Source organism: Nelumbo nucifera, chromosome 1 (assembly GCF_055504915.1).
Source record: "Nelumbo nucifera cultivar China Antique chromosome 1, China Antique-T2T, whole genome shotgun sequence".
In the NCBI taxonomy this organism is placed as follows: domain Eukaryota; kingdom Viridiplantae; phylum Streptophyta; class Magnoliopsida; order Proteales; family Nelumbonaceae; genus Nelumbo; species Nelumbo nucifera.
In genome coordinates this window covers 37211097-37230132 of record NC_142649.1, presented here as the reverse complement: position 1 = coordinate 37230132, position 19036 = coordinate 37211097, and the positions used below count along the sequence as shown (strand labels likewise).

The window sequence follows — 19036 nt, the reverse complement described above, 5'->3', positions numbered from 1 at the left end:
CCACGTACCAAAGAGCAACGACAAGTGTCTTCCATGATATGATGCACAAAGAGATAGAGTGCTATGTGGACGACATCGTGGTCAAGGCCAAAAAGAGGGAGGATCATTCAGAAGTGTTGAGGAAGTATTCATGCGATGTCGAGCCTTCAACCTGAGGTTTAATCCACTTAAGTGTGCATTTAGAGTGCAATCAGGAAAGTTTTTGGGATATCGAGTCGACCACATTAGAATTCACCCTAGATGAGAATAAAGTGGTGGTAATCTTGGACTTGCCACCCCCGAGCACTGAGTCACTGTTATGGGCATGCCAGCCGGAAGCACACTGCGGCGCAGTCATAAGGGAATAGCACGCACAGCGGGCCGCCCAGCCGCATGCACCGCCTGGCAGCGTGCAACACGCACCTGTTATGGGCCACCGCCCGGCAGCGCGCACCGCACCACACGGCAGCAGCACGTAGTCATAGGCAGCAGCACGCACAGCGGGCCGCCCAGCCGCACGCACCACCCGGCAGCGTGCACCACACCACATGGCAGCAACAGAGGCAGCAATGCGCACTGCACGGCAGCACCGACCGCACACACAGCCGGCACCGCATGGCAGCGGCACCATGAGCCGCGCGCACGCACTGTGCGGCAACGGCACCGCGCACGCGCACCGCGCACGGCACCGCGCACACGCACCGCGCGGCGGCAGCACCATGAGCCGCGCGCACGCATCCAGGCAGCAACAGCAGAGCGGGGCCCACATGACAGCTCATAGGGGTGGGCCCATCCTTATCAGGACACATCAAAGAGAACTCGCCACCAGCCTTCCTTATCTTAACCCTTATCCTTATCTTATCTTATCTTTATCTTATCTTAAGTAAGAGTGAGTTACCAATAGGAGTAGGTAATTAGGAGTTTGAGTTTAATTAGGAATTCCCTTCTGTAATCTCCTATTTAAGGAGCTACGAATTGAAATAAAACATTATTCAGTTTTCCAGTCAAGAAAAAGAGTGAGGAGAGTTTGGGTGATCTCTTGGACAAACACCCTCTTAGGAGAGTTCGGGTGGTCTCTTGGACAAATCACCCATTCAGTTTCCATAATCGGGTCTGCAAGCAAGGGAAGGCGCAAGGGGAAGCAGGGCTTCGTACCGTGGACTGACCCGTGACGGGATCCTACGCTCGGGCCCATAACAATTGGTATCAGAGCCAAACGTCATGGGCGATATGGAGAAGTTGTCTTCCAAGGTCCACGAACTGGAACACCAACTTGCAGAAACCAGCATGGTGGTTCGTGAAGTCAGGGAAGACGTCCGGGAGATGCGACGCCTGCTGGAAGCATTCCTCTCCAATAAAGAAATGAGTCCGGAGGGAATCGCCAACACAAACAGACGCCGTCCGGACTGGTCAGAGGCATGCAGCGAACAACAGATCGCTGCCCCTACAGCCGCAGTTATTTCCAAGGATCAGCGCACGGAGGATGAAACTGTAAAGTCTCCTCTTTTGGCCAGGGACGATGACACGAACATTATAGTAGAACCTGCTGAATGCACTCCTTTGACGAAGGCAGGTGGGCTTGGCAATGTTGTTGGGGCTTTACTGAAGGCCTTGGCTCAGCGTGGACATAAAGTTATGGTTGCGGCACCACCGTATGGTAACTATATAGAAATCCAAGAAACAGGAGTGCGCAAGAGATGTAAGGTGGAGGGGCAGGATATAGAGGTAATTTTCTTCCAAGCTTATATTGATGACATAGATTTTGTGTTCATGGATAGTCCTATGTTTTGTAATATTGAGGAAAGAATATATGGGGAAGGCCGAGAGGATATTTTAAAATGCATGGTCCTCTTCGGTAAGGCCGCTCTGGAGGTCCTCTACTGTAAGCATACCCGGTACAGCATTCTTATGATCCACAATAGAGCACAACGGGGTCGTGGTCCAGTACGTGATTTCTGTTATGTGGACCTTCCACAAAACTACTTCAAACTATATGACCCAGGAGGTAGGGAACACTTCAATGTCCTTGCGGCTGTCCTGAGTGCAGCAGAGCGTATAGTCACTGTAAGCCATGGCTATGCCTGGGAGCGGGAAACAAAAGAAGGTGGCTGGGATCGGCACCAAATAATCCAGCACGACGCACGGAGAGACGGGGCAGTCCCTGTTGTTCATACTATTGGTGGACTGAGAAATTGTGTGCAGCCGTTTGATCCATTTGCAGAATTCCAAGCCATGTATTCAGAACATGAGCTTGAGGACAAGCTCGTAGTCCGGGAGGGGTGTAATGTTATGGGCATGCCAGCCGGAAGCACACTGCGGTGCAGTCATAAGGGAATAGCACGCACAGTGGGCCGCCCAGCCGCACGCACCGCCTGGCAGCGTGCAACACGCACCTGTTATGGGCCACCGCCCGGCAGCGCGCACCACACCACACGACAGCAGCACGTAGTCATAGGCAGCAGCACGCACAGCGGGCCACCCAGCCGCACGCACCGCCCGGCAGCGTGCACCACACCACACGGCAGCAACAGAGGCAGCAGCGCGCACCACACGGCAGCACCGACCGCACACACAGCCGGCACCGCATGGCAGCGGCACCATGAGCCGCGCGCACGCACTGCGCGGCAACAGCACCGCGCACGGCACCGCGCACACGCACCGCGCGGCGGCAGCACCATGAGCCGCGCGCACGCACCCGGGCAGCAACAGCAGAGCGGGGCCCACATGACAGCTCATAGGGGTGGGCCCACCCTTATCAGGACACATCAAAGAGAACTCGCCACCAGCCTTCCTTATCTTAACCCTTATCCTTATCTTATCTTATCTTTATCTTATCTTAAGTAAGAGTGAGTTACCAATAGGAGTAGGTAATTAGGAGTTTGAGTTTAATTAGGAATTCCCTTCTGTAATCTCCTATTTAAGGAGCTACGAATTGAAATAAAACATTATTCAGTTTTCCAGTCAAGAAAAAGAGTGAGGAGAGTTTGGGTGATCTCTTGGACAAACACCCTCTTAGGAGAGTTCGGGTGGTCTCTTGGACAAATCACCCATTCAGTTTCCGTAATCGGGTCTGCAAGCAAGGGAAGGCGCAAGGGGAAGCAGGGCTTCGTACCGTGGACCGACCCGTGACGGGATCCTACGTACGGGACCATAACAGTCACAGTTGGAAACATTCGTAGGAAAGGTCTCCTACCTCAGGAGGTTCATCCCTAGTCTAGCACACGCGACAATGCCTCTCCTTAAGCCCACTAAGATGTCCGCGGAATACAAGTGGTCAACACAACATCAACATGCTTTCGACCAACTAAAGAACACACTAGCTAAAACCCCAACCATGTCCCCTCTGAAGGGCGGTCGAGAATTCAGAATATATATAGCAGTTAACTCAGAAGCCATAGGCTGTCTGTTAGCCTAGGAGAATGACGAAAAAGTCGAGTGCCCTATCTATTATGCTAGTAGAACTTTGAAACAAGCAGAGAAAAATTACTCACACATGGAACAACAGTGTATAGCATTAGTCTTTGCCACACAGAAATTCAGACATTACATTCTAAGCCAGAAGGTGATACTAATAGCAAGAAGTGATTTAATCAGGTACTTCATTGATAGGTCTCCACTCTCTGTAAGATTGGTCAAATGGATGATGCAGCTGAGTGAGTATTAGTATCGAATACACCCAACCTAGGGCAATAAGATGTCAAACGGTTGCAGATCTCTTAGCTGCCTTCCCCAGTAGTAACAACTTCCCCATCTTCGAAGAGATACCTGGAGATCTCCCCCTCATCCTAGCGGTAGAGGAGGCAGAATGGGTCTTAACATATGATGGAAGTAGCACTAATTCCTCTACAGGAGCTGGGGTTACATTGACTTCGCCTACCGGACAGACTTCAGCCTACTCCTTCAAGCTGCAATTGCCCTGCTCGCACAATATCGCAGAATACGAGGCATTGGTGCTAGGTCTAACAGTAGCAAGGGATTTTGGGGCAAAGAAAGTAAAAGTCATAGGAGATTCTAACCAAGTGATTGGATAGATGGGGGGTACCACGACGGTAAAAGAATTAACAATCTTACCGTACAGAACACTGATCCAAAATCTGACCAAAGACTTGGAAGTAACCTACAAACATCAAAATAAGGCCAAGAACAAATACGCTGATGCCCTAGCCACCCTAGAATCTAAGATACAACCAGGTAGCGGACCATTTACCATAACATTTCAGATGCAGTGTGAGCCATCAATTGAGAGATTGGGCACTGGGCTGAGACAAAGGATGATGTTAAGGAGGGTGATTGGAGGTATGGTGTGATAGAAAATCTAAGCAATCCAACGGCGGTGATGCAAGAAGACAAGGTGTTTTTGCAATTCCAACTGGTGAACGGGGTACTGTATGATAAGATGGCAGATGGAGTGTGGGCGAGGTGCCTAGGACCCGTAGAAGTGGCAGTAGTGTTGAAAGAAACCCATGAGGCTTATTGCGAAGACATAATGACGACATTGTATCGGAGGTTGCAAAGGTTGGGGTACTACTAGCCAGAAATGAAGGCAGATTTGGCTAAGGTGCGAAATGACTGTGGAAAGTGCGTAATGGAAGTCAATAAGAAAGAGTGTCTCGTGGTGGGCAACATGGACTGGAGAAACATGTATATAGATTACATCCAAAGTGGTGTTACACAAGTCGACTCGGTGTTACGAAGGAAACTCCTCTCCAAGGTTAATAGATTTTACTTGCAAGACTGGATGCTCTATAGGAAGTCCTACATGGGGAAACCTCTGCGCTGCCTAGCTGGTGACGAAGTGGAAGAAGCGTTGGATGCAGCCCATAGCTTCGAACCAGCCCCACACCAAGGACAGATGGCCTAGCACAACCATATTTTACACTTTGGCTTCTATTGGCCAACCATGCTAGAGGATACCCAAAAACATGTACTCAAGTGTCAGACATGCCAAGTACATGGCTAGCGAATACACCAGCTTGCCAATGACCTCCACCCCGTTATGACACCATGGCCTTTTCATACTTGGGGGTAGACCTGATAGGAAAAATACACCCACCCTCTAGGGAATTTTGTTTCATCGTTGTGGCCACGGATTATTTCACGAAATGGGCGGAGGCCATACCATTGAGGAGGATCTATGCAAAAAATATAGCAAATTTCTTAAGGCAGCACATAGTCCATCGGTTTGGGGTCCCGATGAGGATACTTATAGACAATGGATTATCTATAAAAAATCAAGAAGTCTGAGATTTATTGGGGTAGTAAGGAGCGTGGTTGGGGACATCGACGACTTACTACCTGAAAGGGAACGGGCAGGCAGAGGCGACTAACAAAACATTGTTGAAGATGTTAAGCAAGATGGTGGCCGAAAATCAAAGGGTCTGGGCCGAGAAGTTATCTGAGACACTTTGGGCCTATCACACGACGATTAGGAAGAGTACACAGGCAATTCCATATTCCTTAGTCTATGGCCAAGAAGCAGTCTTACTGGTAGAAATACAGATGGTGTCCGTTAGAGTAGCTTATGTGATGGGAAAGCGTTTCCAGATAGAAGACATGAACTAGTTGCTTAGTGACAAACTAGAATGTATAGAGGAAGCCAGGAAGAAATCATTGCAAAAACAAATAAAATACAAACAACTCAATGATTACATCAGCATCAACAGGCACACCATCCCCATCAAGATCATCATTCCCCTGATGACCATCTAAACTAATGGCCGGAATGCTCACATCACCGGCCTTCTCCCTTGGCAACTCTTCCTCTCTAACTATCAGGTGAAGAGATTTCAAGTCCTCCATCAAACGTTTGATGATGGGTGTCACAGGCACATTGGCCAGGATGACACCAGGCACTCCTTGCGGCAGAAAATAAAAGAGCATGGCATCACAAACACAAATGAAGTAATAGTATAAGAAAACATTGCTGATTTGGTGCAGCTATATATACCTCTTCATTCACAACATCCTCACTTGGTCCTCGCGTGACGACAGGCTCGGGATGACCTTCTTTTACCCCTACCTGTTTCAAAACAGACGACTGCGAATACACATTTAGTCTAGACAAAAAGAAATGAAATTTGAATGATTAATTGAGTCAATTATTGGTACGCTTACCAATGCAGATGACTTCGTCCCCTTTTCATGGACATGAGGGGCTATATTCTTGACACGGCCACCTGTGATCGGGATTGCTATACCGGAAACAGGTGGCAGAGAATCCCTTGTTGATTGCCCAAACCCCACCTTAGTTTGGGTTGTGTTGAGTTGGGCCGATTTCTAGTTATTGGGCCCAGTTATTTAGTTCTTATATTTTTAAATTGTTAAGTTAGGAAGTTGTTGGGCTTTAGGCCCATTAGCTTATGTTTTTAAGTTGTGACTGTTCATCTACTTTAGTAGCCACCCTACTAAGGGCATTCTTGTAATCTCTTATTCTTTTAAGTTAAGTATAAAATATAATGAGGGGTTGGCGGCCAGACCTAATTCAATTCTGGTTGACATCCTACTCTTTCTTTCTTCTCTTTTCTTCTCTACTACTGAAACTCTTCATCTTCTTCTTCTTTCTCTTCACAAAGAATTCATCTAGATTTCCAAACAGTGATTTCTACTTGGTATCAAAGCAGGGCGAAGGTTCCTTGAGTTATTTTCTCATGCGGCCCTAGATTGGCCAACTGCAAGGTGATTTAAGAGGTTGATCAAAGATCTCAGGTAAGCCCAGTTTTTGGATTCTTTGGTGGATCTGTATTGCTTTGTAGCTGGTCTAGGGTTTCCCATCATAATCAGGAAAAATTGGAGAAAGGGGAAGAGTCTTGTTTCTGTTGGACTCTTCAGTTATGACCTAGGAAGTGGCGCCCTAATTTTTTTAGGGTGTCCTTGGAGTTTTCTGTAGGGGGCAGTTCAAGTCCTGCCTAATTTGGAGATCTCTGGAGAGAGCGGCTGCCTCTTCTCTCTCTTTTCCTGTCTCGTAGAAAAGGAATCTTTTGTGGGAGGACCCTCTAGGGCATCAGAAGAGTACCGTTGGTACCAAAAGTGATTTATTTGATATTCTTGCATATTACAGTAATCTTCTATCTCTTTTTTGAGAAGTATGGAGGGTAACGGAGTTGAAAACAAGCCCGAGAGTGAAATGAGACTAGTGGGAGGAGGTGCTAGAGACCCTTTCGGGGTTGGAACCATTATTATAGTCAAGTTGGATGGTTCAAATTACTTGGAGTGGTTACAATCTGCAAAGATGGCCATTGGTGCTCGTGGGAAGTTAGGGTATATCACTGGTGAAGTGAAACCCGAAACTAATAGCTCTCGGTGGGTACAGGAGAACTATATGGTGATGACTTGGCTATGTAATTCCATGCTGCCCCATGTAAGTAAAAACTTTTTGTGGGCAAATATAGCCAAGGAAATATGGGATGGAGTTGCAGAAACCTCTTCACAGAGGGAAAATGTTGCTAGGACATATCAGTTGAGAAATCAGATTATTGCTACAAGGTAGGGAGATAGACCTATTGTTGTTTACTTTTCAACCCTTAAAACCCTGTGGCAGCTGATTGACCATTTGGAGACAATTGTTTGGGAAACCACTAAGAATGCAACTGCTTATCAGAAGCTCCTAGAGAAGTATAGGGTGTTCGAATTTCTTGCTAGCCTTAATCCCGAATATGATATTGCAAGACAACACATTCTTTCCAGGGATAATGTTACTCTCTCCTAGGCATATGTATTTGTGTCAGGGGAAGAGAGCAGCAGAAATGTGATGTTGAAAAATTTTGGGTTTGATCAATCATCCATGGTTAGCATTGTGAGACCTAAACAAGGTGGAGAATGGGGTGGCAGTGAAATCAAGAAGGAAGACAAAGGATTTGATCTGTGACTACTATAAGAAGCCTAAACACAAGAGAGACTTGTTGGAAGCTTCATCCCCATCTTGTGTCGAATAGACTCAAAAATAAGAAGGGAAATGCTCACATGGCAGTCATTGGTGATATTCCAGCCCCTCCTACTACAACTACTCTGGAGTCTATTGCAGCTACTGCAGTAAGGGTCGAACTTGAGAGGTATGGGCAGTTTCTGAACTAGCGGGATACAACCGGTTCTAGTTCAGCAGCAGGTGGACAACCAAGTACAAGTGGTTCTGGTGGAGCACACTCTACTTTCTTTGCTTACACAAGTAGTTCACATGCCACTGCAAATTATGTTTCTACTTCAAGTAAGGAGGGACCTCCTTGGATTATAGATTCTGGAGCCTCAAAGCACATGACCCATAATTCCACTATTTTTTCTTCTTACCAGCTCTGTTCTGGTAGAGACAGGGTCTCCACAACTGATGGATCTCATGTTCCCATTGTTGGGAAGGGGTTTGTCAAGATTAGTGATTCCATTTCCCTTCCCTCTGTCCTTCATGTTCCCAGATTGAGTACTAATCTGTTATTTGTTAGTAGTTTGATTAAGAACTTGAACTGTTCATTAATTTTTTTCTCTTGGTCATTGTATCTTGGAGGATCTGGATTCAAAGAGGACGATTGGGAGTGGTCGTGAAATGAATGGAATCTACCTCCTGGATGTGCTTCCTCCTCATCAGAGTCATCATGTTAGCAGGGATAGTGAGTCAGGGTCTGTGAGTCAGATTATACTTTGGCATAATCATTTAGGTAATTTGCCTTTTTGTTCTTTGAGTCTTTTGTTTCCAAAGCTATTTGAGTCAGTTAGTTTGTCAAGTCTAGAGTGTGAAGGTTGTCAACTTGGAAAGTATTGTAGACATTCCTTTAAAGATAGTAATAAAAGATGTTCATCTCCTTTTGATGTTATTCATTCTAATGTGTGGGGACTTTATCATGTTCCTTCTATGGGTGGTTATTGATATTTTCTCTTATTTGTGGATGATTTCTATCGATATTCTTGGATTTACTTGATGAGATCCCGAGATGAGGTACCATCCTTGGTAAGGCAATTTCATCAAATGGTGCTAACACAGTTTGGAACACGAATAAAGGTGTTCAGATCAGACAATGCCAGGGAATATTTTGAAAAACACCTTGCTTCAGATCTGTTAGAATATGGTGTTGTCCATCAGAGCAGCTATTCCTACAGTCCACAACAGAATGGTGTTGCAGAAAGGAAGAACAGACACATTGTTGAGATTGCAAGAAGCATGATGATCACATCAACAGTTCCAGTTTGGTTTTGGGGTGATGCAGTTCTCACAACAGTATTTTTGATTAATGGGGTGTCGTCCCGTATACTTGGATTCAGTACCCCATTCAGCCCTCTTTTTCCTGAGGGAAAGATGTTCCATATTCCTCTCAGAGTGTTTGGGTGTGTTTGCTTTGCACATATTCTTGGTCATCACCGTTCGAAGCTTGATCCGAAGGCAAAGAAGTGTGTCTTCCTTGGATATGTTGAAAATCATAAAGGGTACTGTTACTATGATCCAGTCTCTAGGAGTCGGTATGTTACTATGGATGTCACCTTTTTTGAGTCCACATACTTCTCGAAGAATCCTTCTCAGGGGGAGTGTTTTGGGGAAGTGAGTGAGCAATCTATCCCTCTTCCAATTCCAGTTCCTGTGTCCACTCCTGTGCCTGATCCTCCTATGTCACCTACCTTACCACTTCCCTTGCATCCTGCTTCTCAGCGTTACTAACGACAGAGACTTCACAAGGAGGTTGATTGCACTGTAGCAGAACTCACATCATTTCTTGCCGGTTCCTTGGAGACTCCAGATTCAACTGATACGGATTCAGGTATTCCTTTTGATCACTCTATTGTTTCAGTTCCCATTGATTCTACCAACCCCATTACAGATAACCTGGACCTTCCTATTGCTCTTAGAAAAGGGAAGAGAAAGTGTACTGCTTATTGTATTTCACAGTACTTATCCTATAGTGGACTTTCTCCTTCCTACTGAGCTTTTCTTTCCTCTCTTGACTCCGTGTTTATACTCAAGGGTGTCAGTGAGGCTCTCTCCAAACCTGAGTGCAAGACAACTATGCAGGAAGAGATGGAAGCTTTAATTAAGAATCAGACATGGGAGATTGTGGACCTACCAGAGGGCAAGGAGACTATTGGATGCAGATGGGTTTACACAGTCAAATATAAGGCAGATGGAAGTATAGAAAGGTATAAGGCCAGACTTGTTGCAAAAGGGTACACACAGATCTATGGCATTGATCACTTAGAGACCTTTGCACCCGTTGCAAAGATGACCTCTCTTCGGATACTTCTTTCTCTTGTTGCCACGTACTCTTGGCCCCTGTTTCAACTTGATGTGAAGAATGCTTTCATAAATGGAGATTTGCAAAAAGTGTATATGGAACTTCCTACTAGTTTCTATAGTGATGTTGAAAAGGGAAAGGTATGTAGACTTAAGAAGTCACTTTATGGCTTAAAGTAGTTTCCCAAAGCATGGTTTGATAGGTTCAGGAAAGCCTTGGTTGCTTTTGGTTACACTTAGACTCAATATGACCATACCTTGTTTGTGAAGCGGAGGGGATCCTTGGTGTCAGTCCTAATTGTTTATGTGAATGATATTGTTGTCACAGGGAATGACCTAAGTGAGATTGATTGTCTGAAGAAGAATCTTCACAGAGAATTTGAAATTAAGGATCTTGGAGAACTCAGATATTTCTTAGGCATTGAAGTTGCAAGATCAAAACATGGAATTTTTATCTCTCAGAGGAAGTATGTGTTGGATCTTCTACAAGAAACATGAAAGCTTGGAACAAAGGCAATTAATACTCCTATTGACCAGAATCACAAAATTAATGCATCAGAAGGTGAGCCAGTAAAGGACATTGGGAGATATCAGAGACTTGTGGGGCGGCTGCTATACTTGTGTATGACAAGACCATTCTTGCTTATCTGAAGGAACACTCGGGCAGATTTATATTGTTTGCTGATCATGGAAAGTTGAAACTAGAGGCTTATACAAATGCAGATTGGCCAGGATGCCTTGATGACAGGAGATCTACTTTAGGAGTATGCACCCTTGTTGGGGGTAACCTTGACAGTGGTGGCAAGATCAAGTGCCGAAGCTGAATACAGGGCCATGATACATGGAGTTTCAGAACTTCTTTGGATCTGTTCCCTATTATGAGAGATTGGTGTACAGGCAGAAGAACCTATGATGTTGTATTGTGATAATTAGACATCAATCAACATTGCCCATAACCCAGTTCAGCATGACTGGACAGAGCACATTGAAGTGGATAGACATTTCATCAGAGAAAGGGTGACTTCTGGGGAAGTTTGTCTCCCATACATTGCTTCTGATCTGCAGCTTGCTGATGTTCTCACAAAAGGTGTTGCAAGGAACAAGCTGGAGCATGATCTACGCAAGTTGGGAATGTGTGACATTTACTCCCAACTTGAGGGAGAGTGTTGAGTTGGGCTGATTTCTAGTTATTGGGCCCAGTTATTTAGTTCTTATATTTTTAAGTTGTTAAGTTAGGAAGTTGTTGGGCTTTAAGCCCATTAGCTTATGTTTTTAAGTTGTGACTGTTCAGCTACTTTAGTAGCCACCCTACTAAGGGCATTCTTGTAATCTCTTATTCTTTTAAGTTAAGTATAAAATATAATGAGGGGTTGGCGGCCAGACCTAATTCTATTATGGTTGACATCCTACTCTTTCTTTCTTCTCTACTGCTAAAACTCTTCATCTTCTTTCTCTTCACAAAGAATTCATCTAGATTTCCAAACAGTGATTTCTACTAGTTGGAATGTCATCTTTGCAAGGTGCATCAACCGGAACCTAGACCGGAACACCCTCAGTGCTGGCTCCACGAACAGGGTCTTGTACCCCAAGTCGAGGGCCCACCACTGGAATACTCATATCCATTGCCCCTGATAGAAAAGCAGGACGGGTCTACCTAACCGAACGGGGCTTCTTGGTGACGAGAGGCTGGCTACTCTCCCCTTCCTCGACCACGACCCGCTTCCCTTTGTGCAATCGCACTTCCATGTCAAGTAGGGCAATTGGAGTAGATGTATGTAGTGGACCCTGCACACCAAACAAACCCACCTTGACATGCTCCACAACATGATCCAGTGGGGGGGCCATTACATGCCTTGGACGAGGCTCCACCACCATGAACATTTGAAATCTACTGATAAATGCGCAAAGATAGTCACGATGGAATGTGCTACAAACTTCAATGCGTTTATACCCCTCCAATGTATGAGGAACTGCAAGCCTAGGCTGTCATAACCAAATTGGTGCAGGAGGCAGTCCAGACGATAAACACTAGATTGAGCCTCCCCTGACCTGTCCAAATAACAGAGGACCCCAGTCCATAGTATCAGACGGGCGTCCCTAACAACAAGATTATCAACACTGATGGCAAGCTACTGGTCACCCCCTTCGGAAACGTCCATTCCCACAGAATGACATGGAATGGACCACATAATCAACGTAGTGGTGAGCCACAAAGCTGTCCAAACTGGCAAATGGAGCTTCTATCTTGTTGGCACCAAAACCCTTGCCCCTCTTTGTATTCAATCATTGCTTCCCTCAACAAATGTCAAAAGAAACCTGTCGAGACTTTGCTTCATCCAGTGTGGCCACATGAACATGAAGAATGAAAGCAGTAGTCAAAACCGCCAATGTTAGGAGCCGGGTGCGCAATCCATAGTCAGGGGCACCGGGGAAGAGGAATCTGGAAGCCACATAAAGAGTGAAAGCAGCCAAGTGACACTGACTGTTCATCTTCCGCACCATGAAGTTACTACCACCATGGTACTTGAACTAGTACTTCATCCACCCGTCAAGCGTTACCTTACCACGAGTAGAGGTAGAGTCCATCTTCAACTTAAAGTGGTCTATCTTGGCCACCAACTCCTTATACATCGGAACCAATTCCCCAGGGATGCTTTTCGGGTGCTAGAGATGACCCATAGATACAATACCAACCAATGGCAACGCCATTAAAGCCATGACATCCTCCATGGTAACACCAAATTCTATGAATGCACCAACAAAGGTGTGGGTACAGCAACACCAATGTGCCACCAACGATTCCATGAAATCTACACCATCACCCCCTTGAAGACCCATGAAACAGTTGACAAACCTCAACAAACCCACATCACGCAGTAGCTTGCAATACATGGGGTTCTCAAAGATAAACGACTCCCACGAAGTATAGCTGGTGGAGACTTCAGGGCCCACGGTCCTAGGCTCTGTGCAACGGTAGACGACTTTGCATGCTTGTCACCCATACAGAAAAAGGAGCTCTTTGCCTTAAACGATGTCAAAGGTGTTGTCCTTACCCATCACCACAGGCACCGGAGGCCAGAACCCCCTCCCAAAATCATCTTCCCTTGTAGACTTGTACTCGGAAAGCAACTTTGTCGTATCTACTTCTCGGACGAAGTTCAGGAGCGGACACACCTCCTTCGCCACTCTTTCTCGTGCACTGGACTTCTCACCTTTGCGAGAACCCTTAGATTGCTTGTGTGGTGCCATTGAATACAAGAATTACAGCAACCCTGAATGGAAAACACAAGAAGTAGAAGGCAATGGGGTCACAAAGTAGTCACAACACTAGCAGAACAATAGCTCAGATGAAAACGAATGAGAATAGACCACCTCCCATTCCGCTTTTAAAGATGATCTTGAAACCATATGGCAACCGAAACAATGTCATATAAAAGTGACAACTGCCAAATTATTCGTCACCTTTCCATTGGGAGATGTACCATCACGTCGATGTCCCAAATAAAAAGGAAGCGAGTTAAAATTTATATAATTCAAAATGTAACTGTCGAGTGTTCATACCTGTAGCCTAAACAATTGCGATTTTAGGTTAAACCTTTCTGTCCAGGGAGTGCTCACCCATCATATTCGTGAACGCCAAGGTACCGTGACAGTCTTCCATTTTAGGATAGGCCCCTCCCACATCGGTCTATGACGCCCTTATCATCTTATGAAACATTCCAACAGATCCAACAACACTTGGATAGTCCAATTTTATGGTGCGTCTCCTCATAACTGAAGGACTCATCTTCATGCTAATGACGGAAGGCCTTTAGAGAGTTCATCATATGAATCTCCCTATCACATGCACTCATATTTCAGGAGGGAACAAAATTACGCCCTAGTTTGATTTAGGTCAAACCAAAGTGGCTCCCACTGACTTTCATAAAGCCAGATTTAGGTGGGTCCTAAACGGATAGGGTTCCGCACGGTTCCTCTTAGGAGAGTTGGGGCCCACCACGAAGGGAGATCATCCAATGATCTTTAGGGACACCATGGCAATGATGTGCATTCAGCCATTGTGTGCGCAAGAGCCACTATCGTATCTGCATGGGCCAAGTACTTATGGCCCATGTACGTTGCACATCACACATCCATACATCACATGCAAGGATAGAATTGATCCAATCAATTAATATTTGTAAAGCCCATTAATAAAGCCCAAAATTATCCATAATATTACTGATCAATATTATCTAGGTATATGGGCTGAATAGCATTAAGCAGTTCGGCCCATATAGCTTTTCTACAGTTGATGGGTTTTAGCAATTTTAGCAGTTTTAACTCCTTAAAACTGAGCCTTACAGGTGTGGGCCGAATTAAGTCTCACAATTAAACATCAATCCCTTGACCCAAAAGTGGGAAATTAGGGTTGAGAACAACCCCCATCGAACCACAGATTCGATCCAACCAGTTTGGTCCAATCTGGTTCAAATGAGTCTAGGGTTTGATTTTTAATTCAAGAAAACGATATGAAATTAATTACTGATCAAAGACAATCAGAAATCAGTAACAGGGTTGTTCGCACACCTCCCAACCTGCAAAACAGATGTTAGATAACAGTTTGCAGTTTCATAAAAGGCAAATCGCAGATAGCGATTTCCTTATCTGCGAATTCTCCTTCTCTTGCCCAGCCATCTTCGATCATGAAATAAAATAAATAGAAAACCCTAATTTTTCTATTAATATTACATCAGATCGAATTCCTATACATTCAGTCTAAAATTTAAAAAATATTAATTATAGACCAAAATTAATAGAACTGCAAACAACAGATATCCTGCGCCAATAAAGAATTCGATCTGCTTTGTACGAACAACCCACAAATCAAGAAATTATAAAGAACAATTCTAAATAAATTTCAGATTTATAAAGAATTAATTTCAGATCATTCGCCCTTGATCTGGGAAACAATTTCTCAGAAAAACCACAATCTGCGCAAATCGGGTAGAACGTCTTCTGCCCATTTGCGCAGGTTCAAATTTGATTTATTTTTGTTCAAGATTTGAACCATGGCTCTGATACCACTGAAGGGATGAGAGATCCATTGTATGGATAGCCGAACCCTGCAGGTAGATAGGGCGAAATTTCAAAAATTTCTCTCCCATGTGGGAATCACATTCCCTGTTTTAGAAAATCTGCATTTTCAAGGATCAATTTTGAACCAAAAACTGGACCAGATCTTTAACCAAAAGGTAGGAGAGGGAGGTACCTGATACGAAGAAACAATATCATGAAGGTGTTCACACCCAAGGAAAACTCTAAAGACTGCTCCCACTGAAGATGACACAGTGTAGGGTGGAGCAGAATCAGCAGGTTCTTCACAAGAACCGAATCCTTCAGCAAGAATTCAATGGAGGGTGTAACATTCTAGTTTTGCCCACTAATCACCAAGGTCCAGGGCAATACTGGAATTCTGTTCCGGTTTAGGGTTTCAAGTAAACATTCACTGCATGTACCTCGAGTCTCACCCTGGTAGCTGAGACAGGCTACCCCAACCAACTTGGCGGTACATCAGTGTCAGCCTTATCAAGATAAATCTCCCAGATCTATCCAACGACTGTGAACATTCTAAACTAACACGAGTCTCATATGTGTCCAGTTTAAGGGTATTACACAGAAACACACCATAATAACATGAATCAAATATGTACTTTATTCATTTACGTTAAATGTCATAAGGTACATCATTTCGATTGGAGCTAAGGGGATACACTGTCTAACCGGATGTACAAATGGCTGATTGAGGACCTGGAAATAAGGCTACAATGGGTAAAGAGGCTCTAATGCCAATTCCTTTGCAGATTCTTTTGTAGATTCACTTGCAAAACAACGGGTGGGCTTTGTTGTAATTGGGCTTTGTTGTAATTGACTCCAACGTGTGGGAGAGTTAAGAGTGCATACTTCTCTCCATGTACCTTATTGTATCTTTTTTATAATTTTATTGAATTTTCCAGTTATTGGTCAGAAAAAAATTCTTCTTGATTTTGGTCTATTATCCAACAACTGGCACTGGATAGCTACCCTCCAAAAAATCCAAGATTGATTTTGGTCTATTTTCTAGTTGGCCGATTGCAAACTTGCATGGAATCTCTCTTTAGGATGCCCTAAAAGAGGCTCTGATGCCAAGTAGAAAATAGAAACAAAGAAAAATAAGAGAAGTGAAGAAAGTAGTAGAAAGTTCTTGAAGGAGGAAGAAGAAGAGAGAAGATAGGAGAAGGGGTACCAAAAAGTGTTCTGGCCACCCCATTCATTAGTATTTATATTAAAAGAATGAAGCTGTTTACAAGGACCATAATGCCCCTAATATAGCAGCTGTAATGGGCCACAGCCCAGGCCCAACATTATACAATAAAAAACAAGAACTGTCAACACTATGTATGCATCAGTTGAAGGCAATTATTCAACTATTGTTATAGGTAATTGGCATTAAATATTTGTTCTTCAGTTTTAACGTTTTTTTTTTTTTTCCTTTTGGCTTTATAGACAGAACAAGGATGCCACTGAATCATGCTGAGATGATAACTGATGCCACACACCTTTGCAAGTAAGTTTCACCTTGTATTTTAGTACTTCTGTTTGGTGAAGTCTTTCTCTAACTAATGGAGATTTCATGTCATCGACAGGACCTTCCCAATCCACATCAATAAATGCCTCCAAATGTCTAGGGTTGGCATGCAAAATCCCTTCCCCAGAATTCCTTTCAAGTAGCTCAAAAACCTTGTGTTCTTTTAGCATAAAAGAAATTTGATGTTATTGATCGTAATATAACTGCTCACTTGGTGTACATGTTTCCTTTATGGCTTTTGTATTAATATTTGAGGAAAAGGCTCCCTGATCAATAGCAATATTTCTAATTGTCTGTTAGGGATTGAGGTTGAAGTTGATGTTTTTAGTAGACTAGTAGGACTGCAATCATTCCTAGATATAATGCACAATAAACAAAGAAAAACACTATTGAGAAAGAGAGAAGAAGAGAAGGAGAAGACGAAGAGGAGAATTCAAAAGAGTGTGGGTTGACTAGAATTGTCGCCCCACTCAGCTATTTATATTAATAATTAAAATGAGGGGAAAAGGCTGAATTACCCCTACTGCTTACATAGGTAAAGAAATAAAAGAAATAACTACCAACTGAAATAACTACCACTAATCATAAATAAACAAACAACAGTGAGGACCACATTAATGTTCTCTACACTCCCCCTCAAGTTGGGAATAGATGTTTGTCATTCCCAACTTGCATAGATCTGCTTCTAAATTTGTTTTTGAAACTGCCATAGTGAAGAGATCTGCAAGTTGCATATTGGAGGTGATATATGGAAGAAACACTTCTTGTGAAGCAACTCTTTCTCTGATAAAGTGTCAGTCCACTTCAATATGCTTAGTTCTGTCATGTTGTACCGGATTACAAGCTATGTTAATAGAAACCTGATTATCATAGTATAGCATTAGGGGCTTCTCATAAGTAATACCCAACTTTTCAAGTAGGGATTTCAACCATAGTACTTCAGCCACACCATTTGCCATGGACCTATATTCAGCTTCAATATTAGAGCGAACAACAACATTTTGTTTCTTACTCCTCCAAGTAACAAGATTACTTCCAAAAGCATAATACCTAGAGGTAAATCTCCTATCATCAACACATCCAGCCCAATCAGCATTTGTGTAAACTTCTATTTTCATGTGACCATTATTTTTGAATAGTATACCTCTGCCTAGACATCTCTTTAAATACGCTAGTATCCTCTCAACTGCAAGTAGGTGAGTACTTCTAGGAGAATGCATATATTGGCTAACAACACTGACTGCATAACTGATATCTAGTCGTGTGAGACGAAAATAGAGAAGTTTTCCAACTAACCGTTGGAACATAACTTTATCTTCAAGGGGCTCTCCACCTTGTGATTTTGTTCAATAGGTGTGTCAGCAGGTTTAACACCCAGTTTCCCTGTTTCTTCCAACAGATCAAGAACATACTTTCTTTGGTAAACAAAAATCCCATGCTTTGACTGAGCTACCTCAATACCCAAGAAATACCGTAGCTCTCTCAGGTCTTTGGCTTTAAATTCTTGGTAAAGGAGTTGCTTAAGAGAGTCAATCTCACGAGTATCACTCCCTATCATCACAATATCATCCACATATACAGCAAGCAGTATTAAGGAAGAATTCACTTTCTTAATAAAAAGAGTGTGATCTGATTGGGCCTGCACATAGCTAAATTTTTCAAGAGCTTATCTAAATCTATCAAACCAGGCTTTGGGAGACTGTTTTAGTCCATATAAGGCTTTATTCAGCCGACAAACCTTCTTTCCTGTTTCTACACTATAAAATCCAGGAGGCAACTGCATGTGCACTTCTTCTTGCAAGTCATCATTGAGGAAGGCATTTTAACATTCATTTGAAACAAAGACCATAAGTAATTGGCTGCAAGAGATAATAAAACTCTGGTAGTGTTCATCTTTGCTACTGGTGCAAAAGTCTCCAAGTAGTCTAGGCCATATTTTTGAGTAAACCCCTTTGCAACTAATCTAGCCTTATACCTTTCAATGGAACCATCAACATTATGCTTCATAGTAAACACCCATCTACATCCAACCGGTTTCTTCCCTTTAGGTTGATCAACTAACTCCCATGTATTGTTCTTCAGAAGGGATTCCATTTCTACCTTCATTGCATCCTTCCACTCAGGTACTGAGGTACAACGGTGTTTGTGATAAGACAAGGCTTCCTGCATTGTTCTGGGAATAGGAATAGCAGCAATGGATGCCAAAAAGGACTTGTAAGATGGAGACAAATGATCATAAGACAAGA

The 19036-nt window shown here is 43.7% G+C and overlaps 1 protein-coding gene across 1 annotated transcript in view; it reads left to right on the top strand.

The window, feature by feature from the left end:
* LOC104608324 (RING/U-box superfamily protein) overlaps positions 1 to 16773 on the top strand; it is an 83265-nt gene extending 66492 nt beyond the window's left edge. Inside the window, 1 exon segment of the mRNA XM_088896421.1 lies at positions 16709 to 16773. Coding sequence (XP_088752547.1) covers positions 16709 to 16773 — 65 coding nt within the window.
* Positions 16774 to 19036: the final 2263 nt, after the last annotated feature.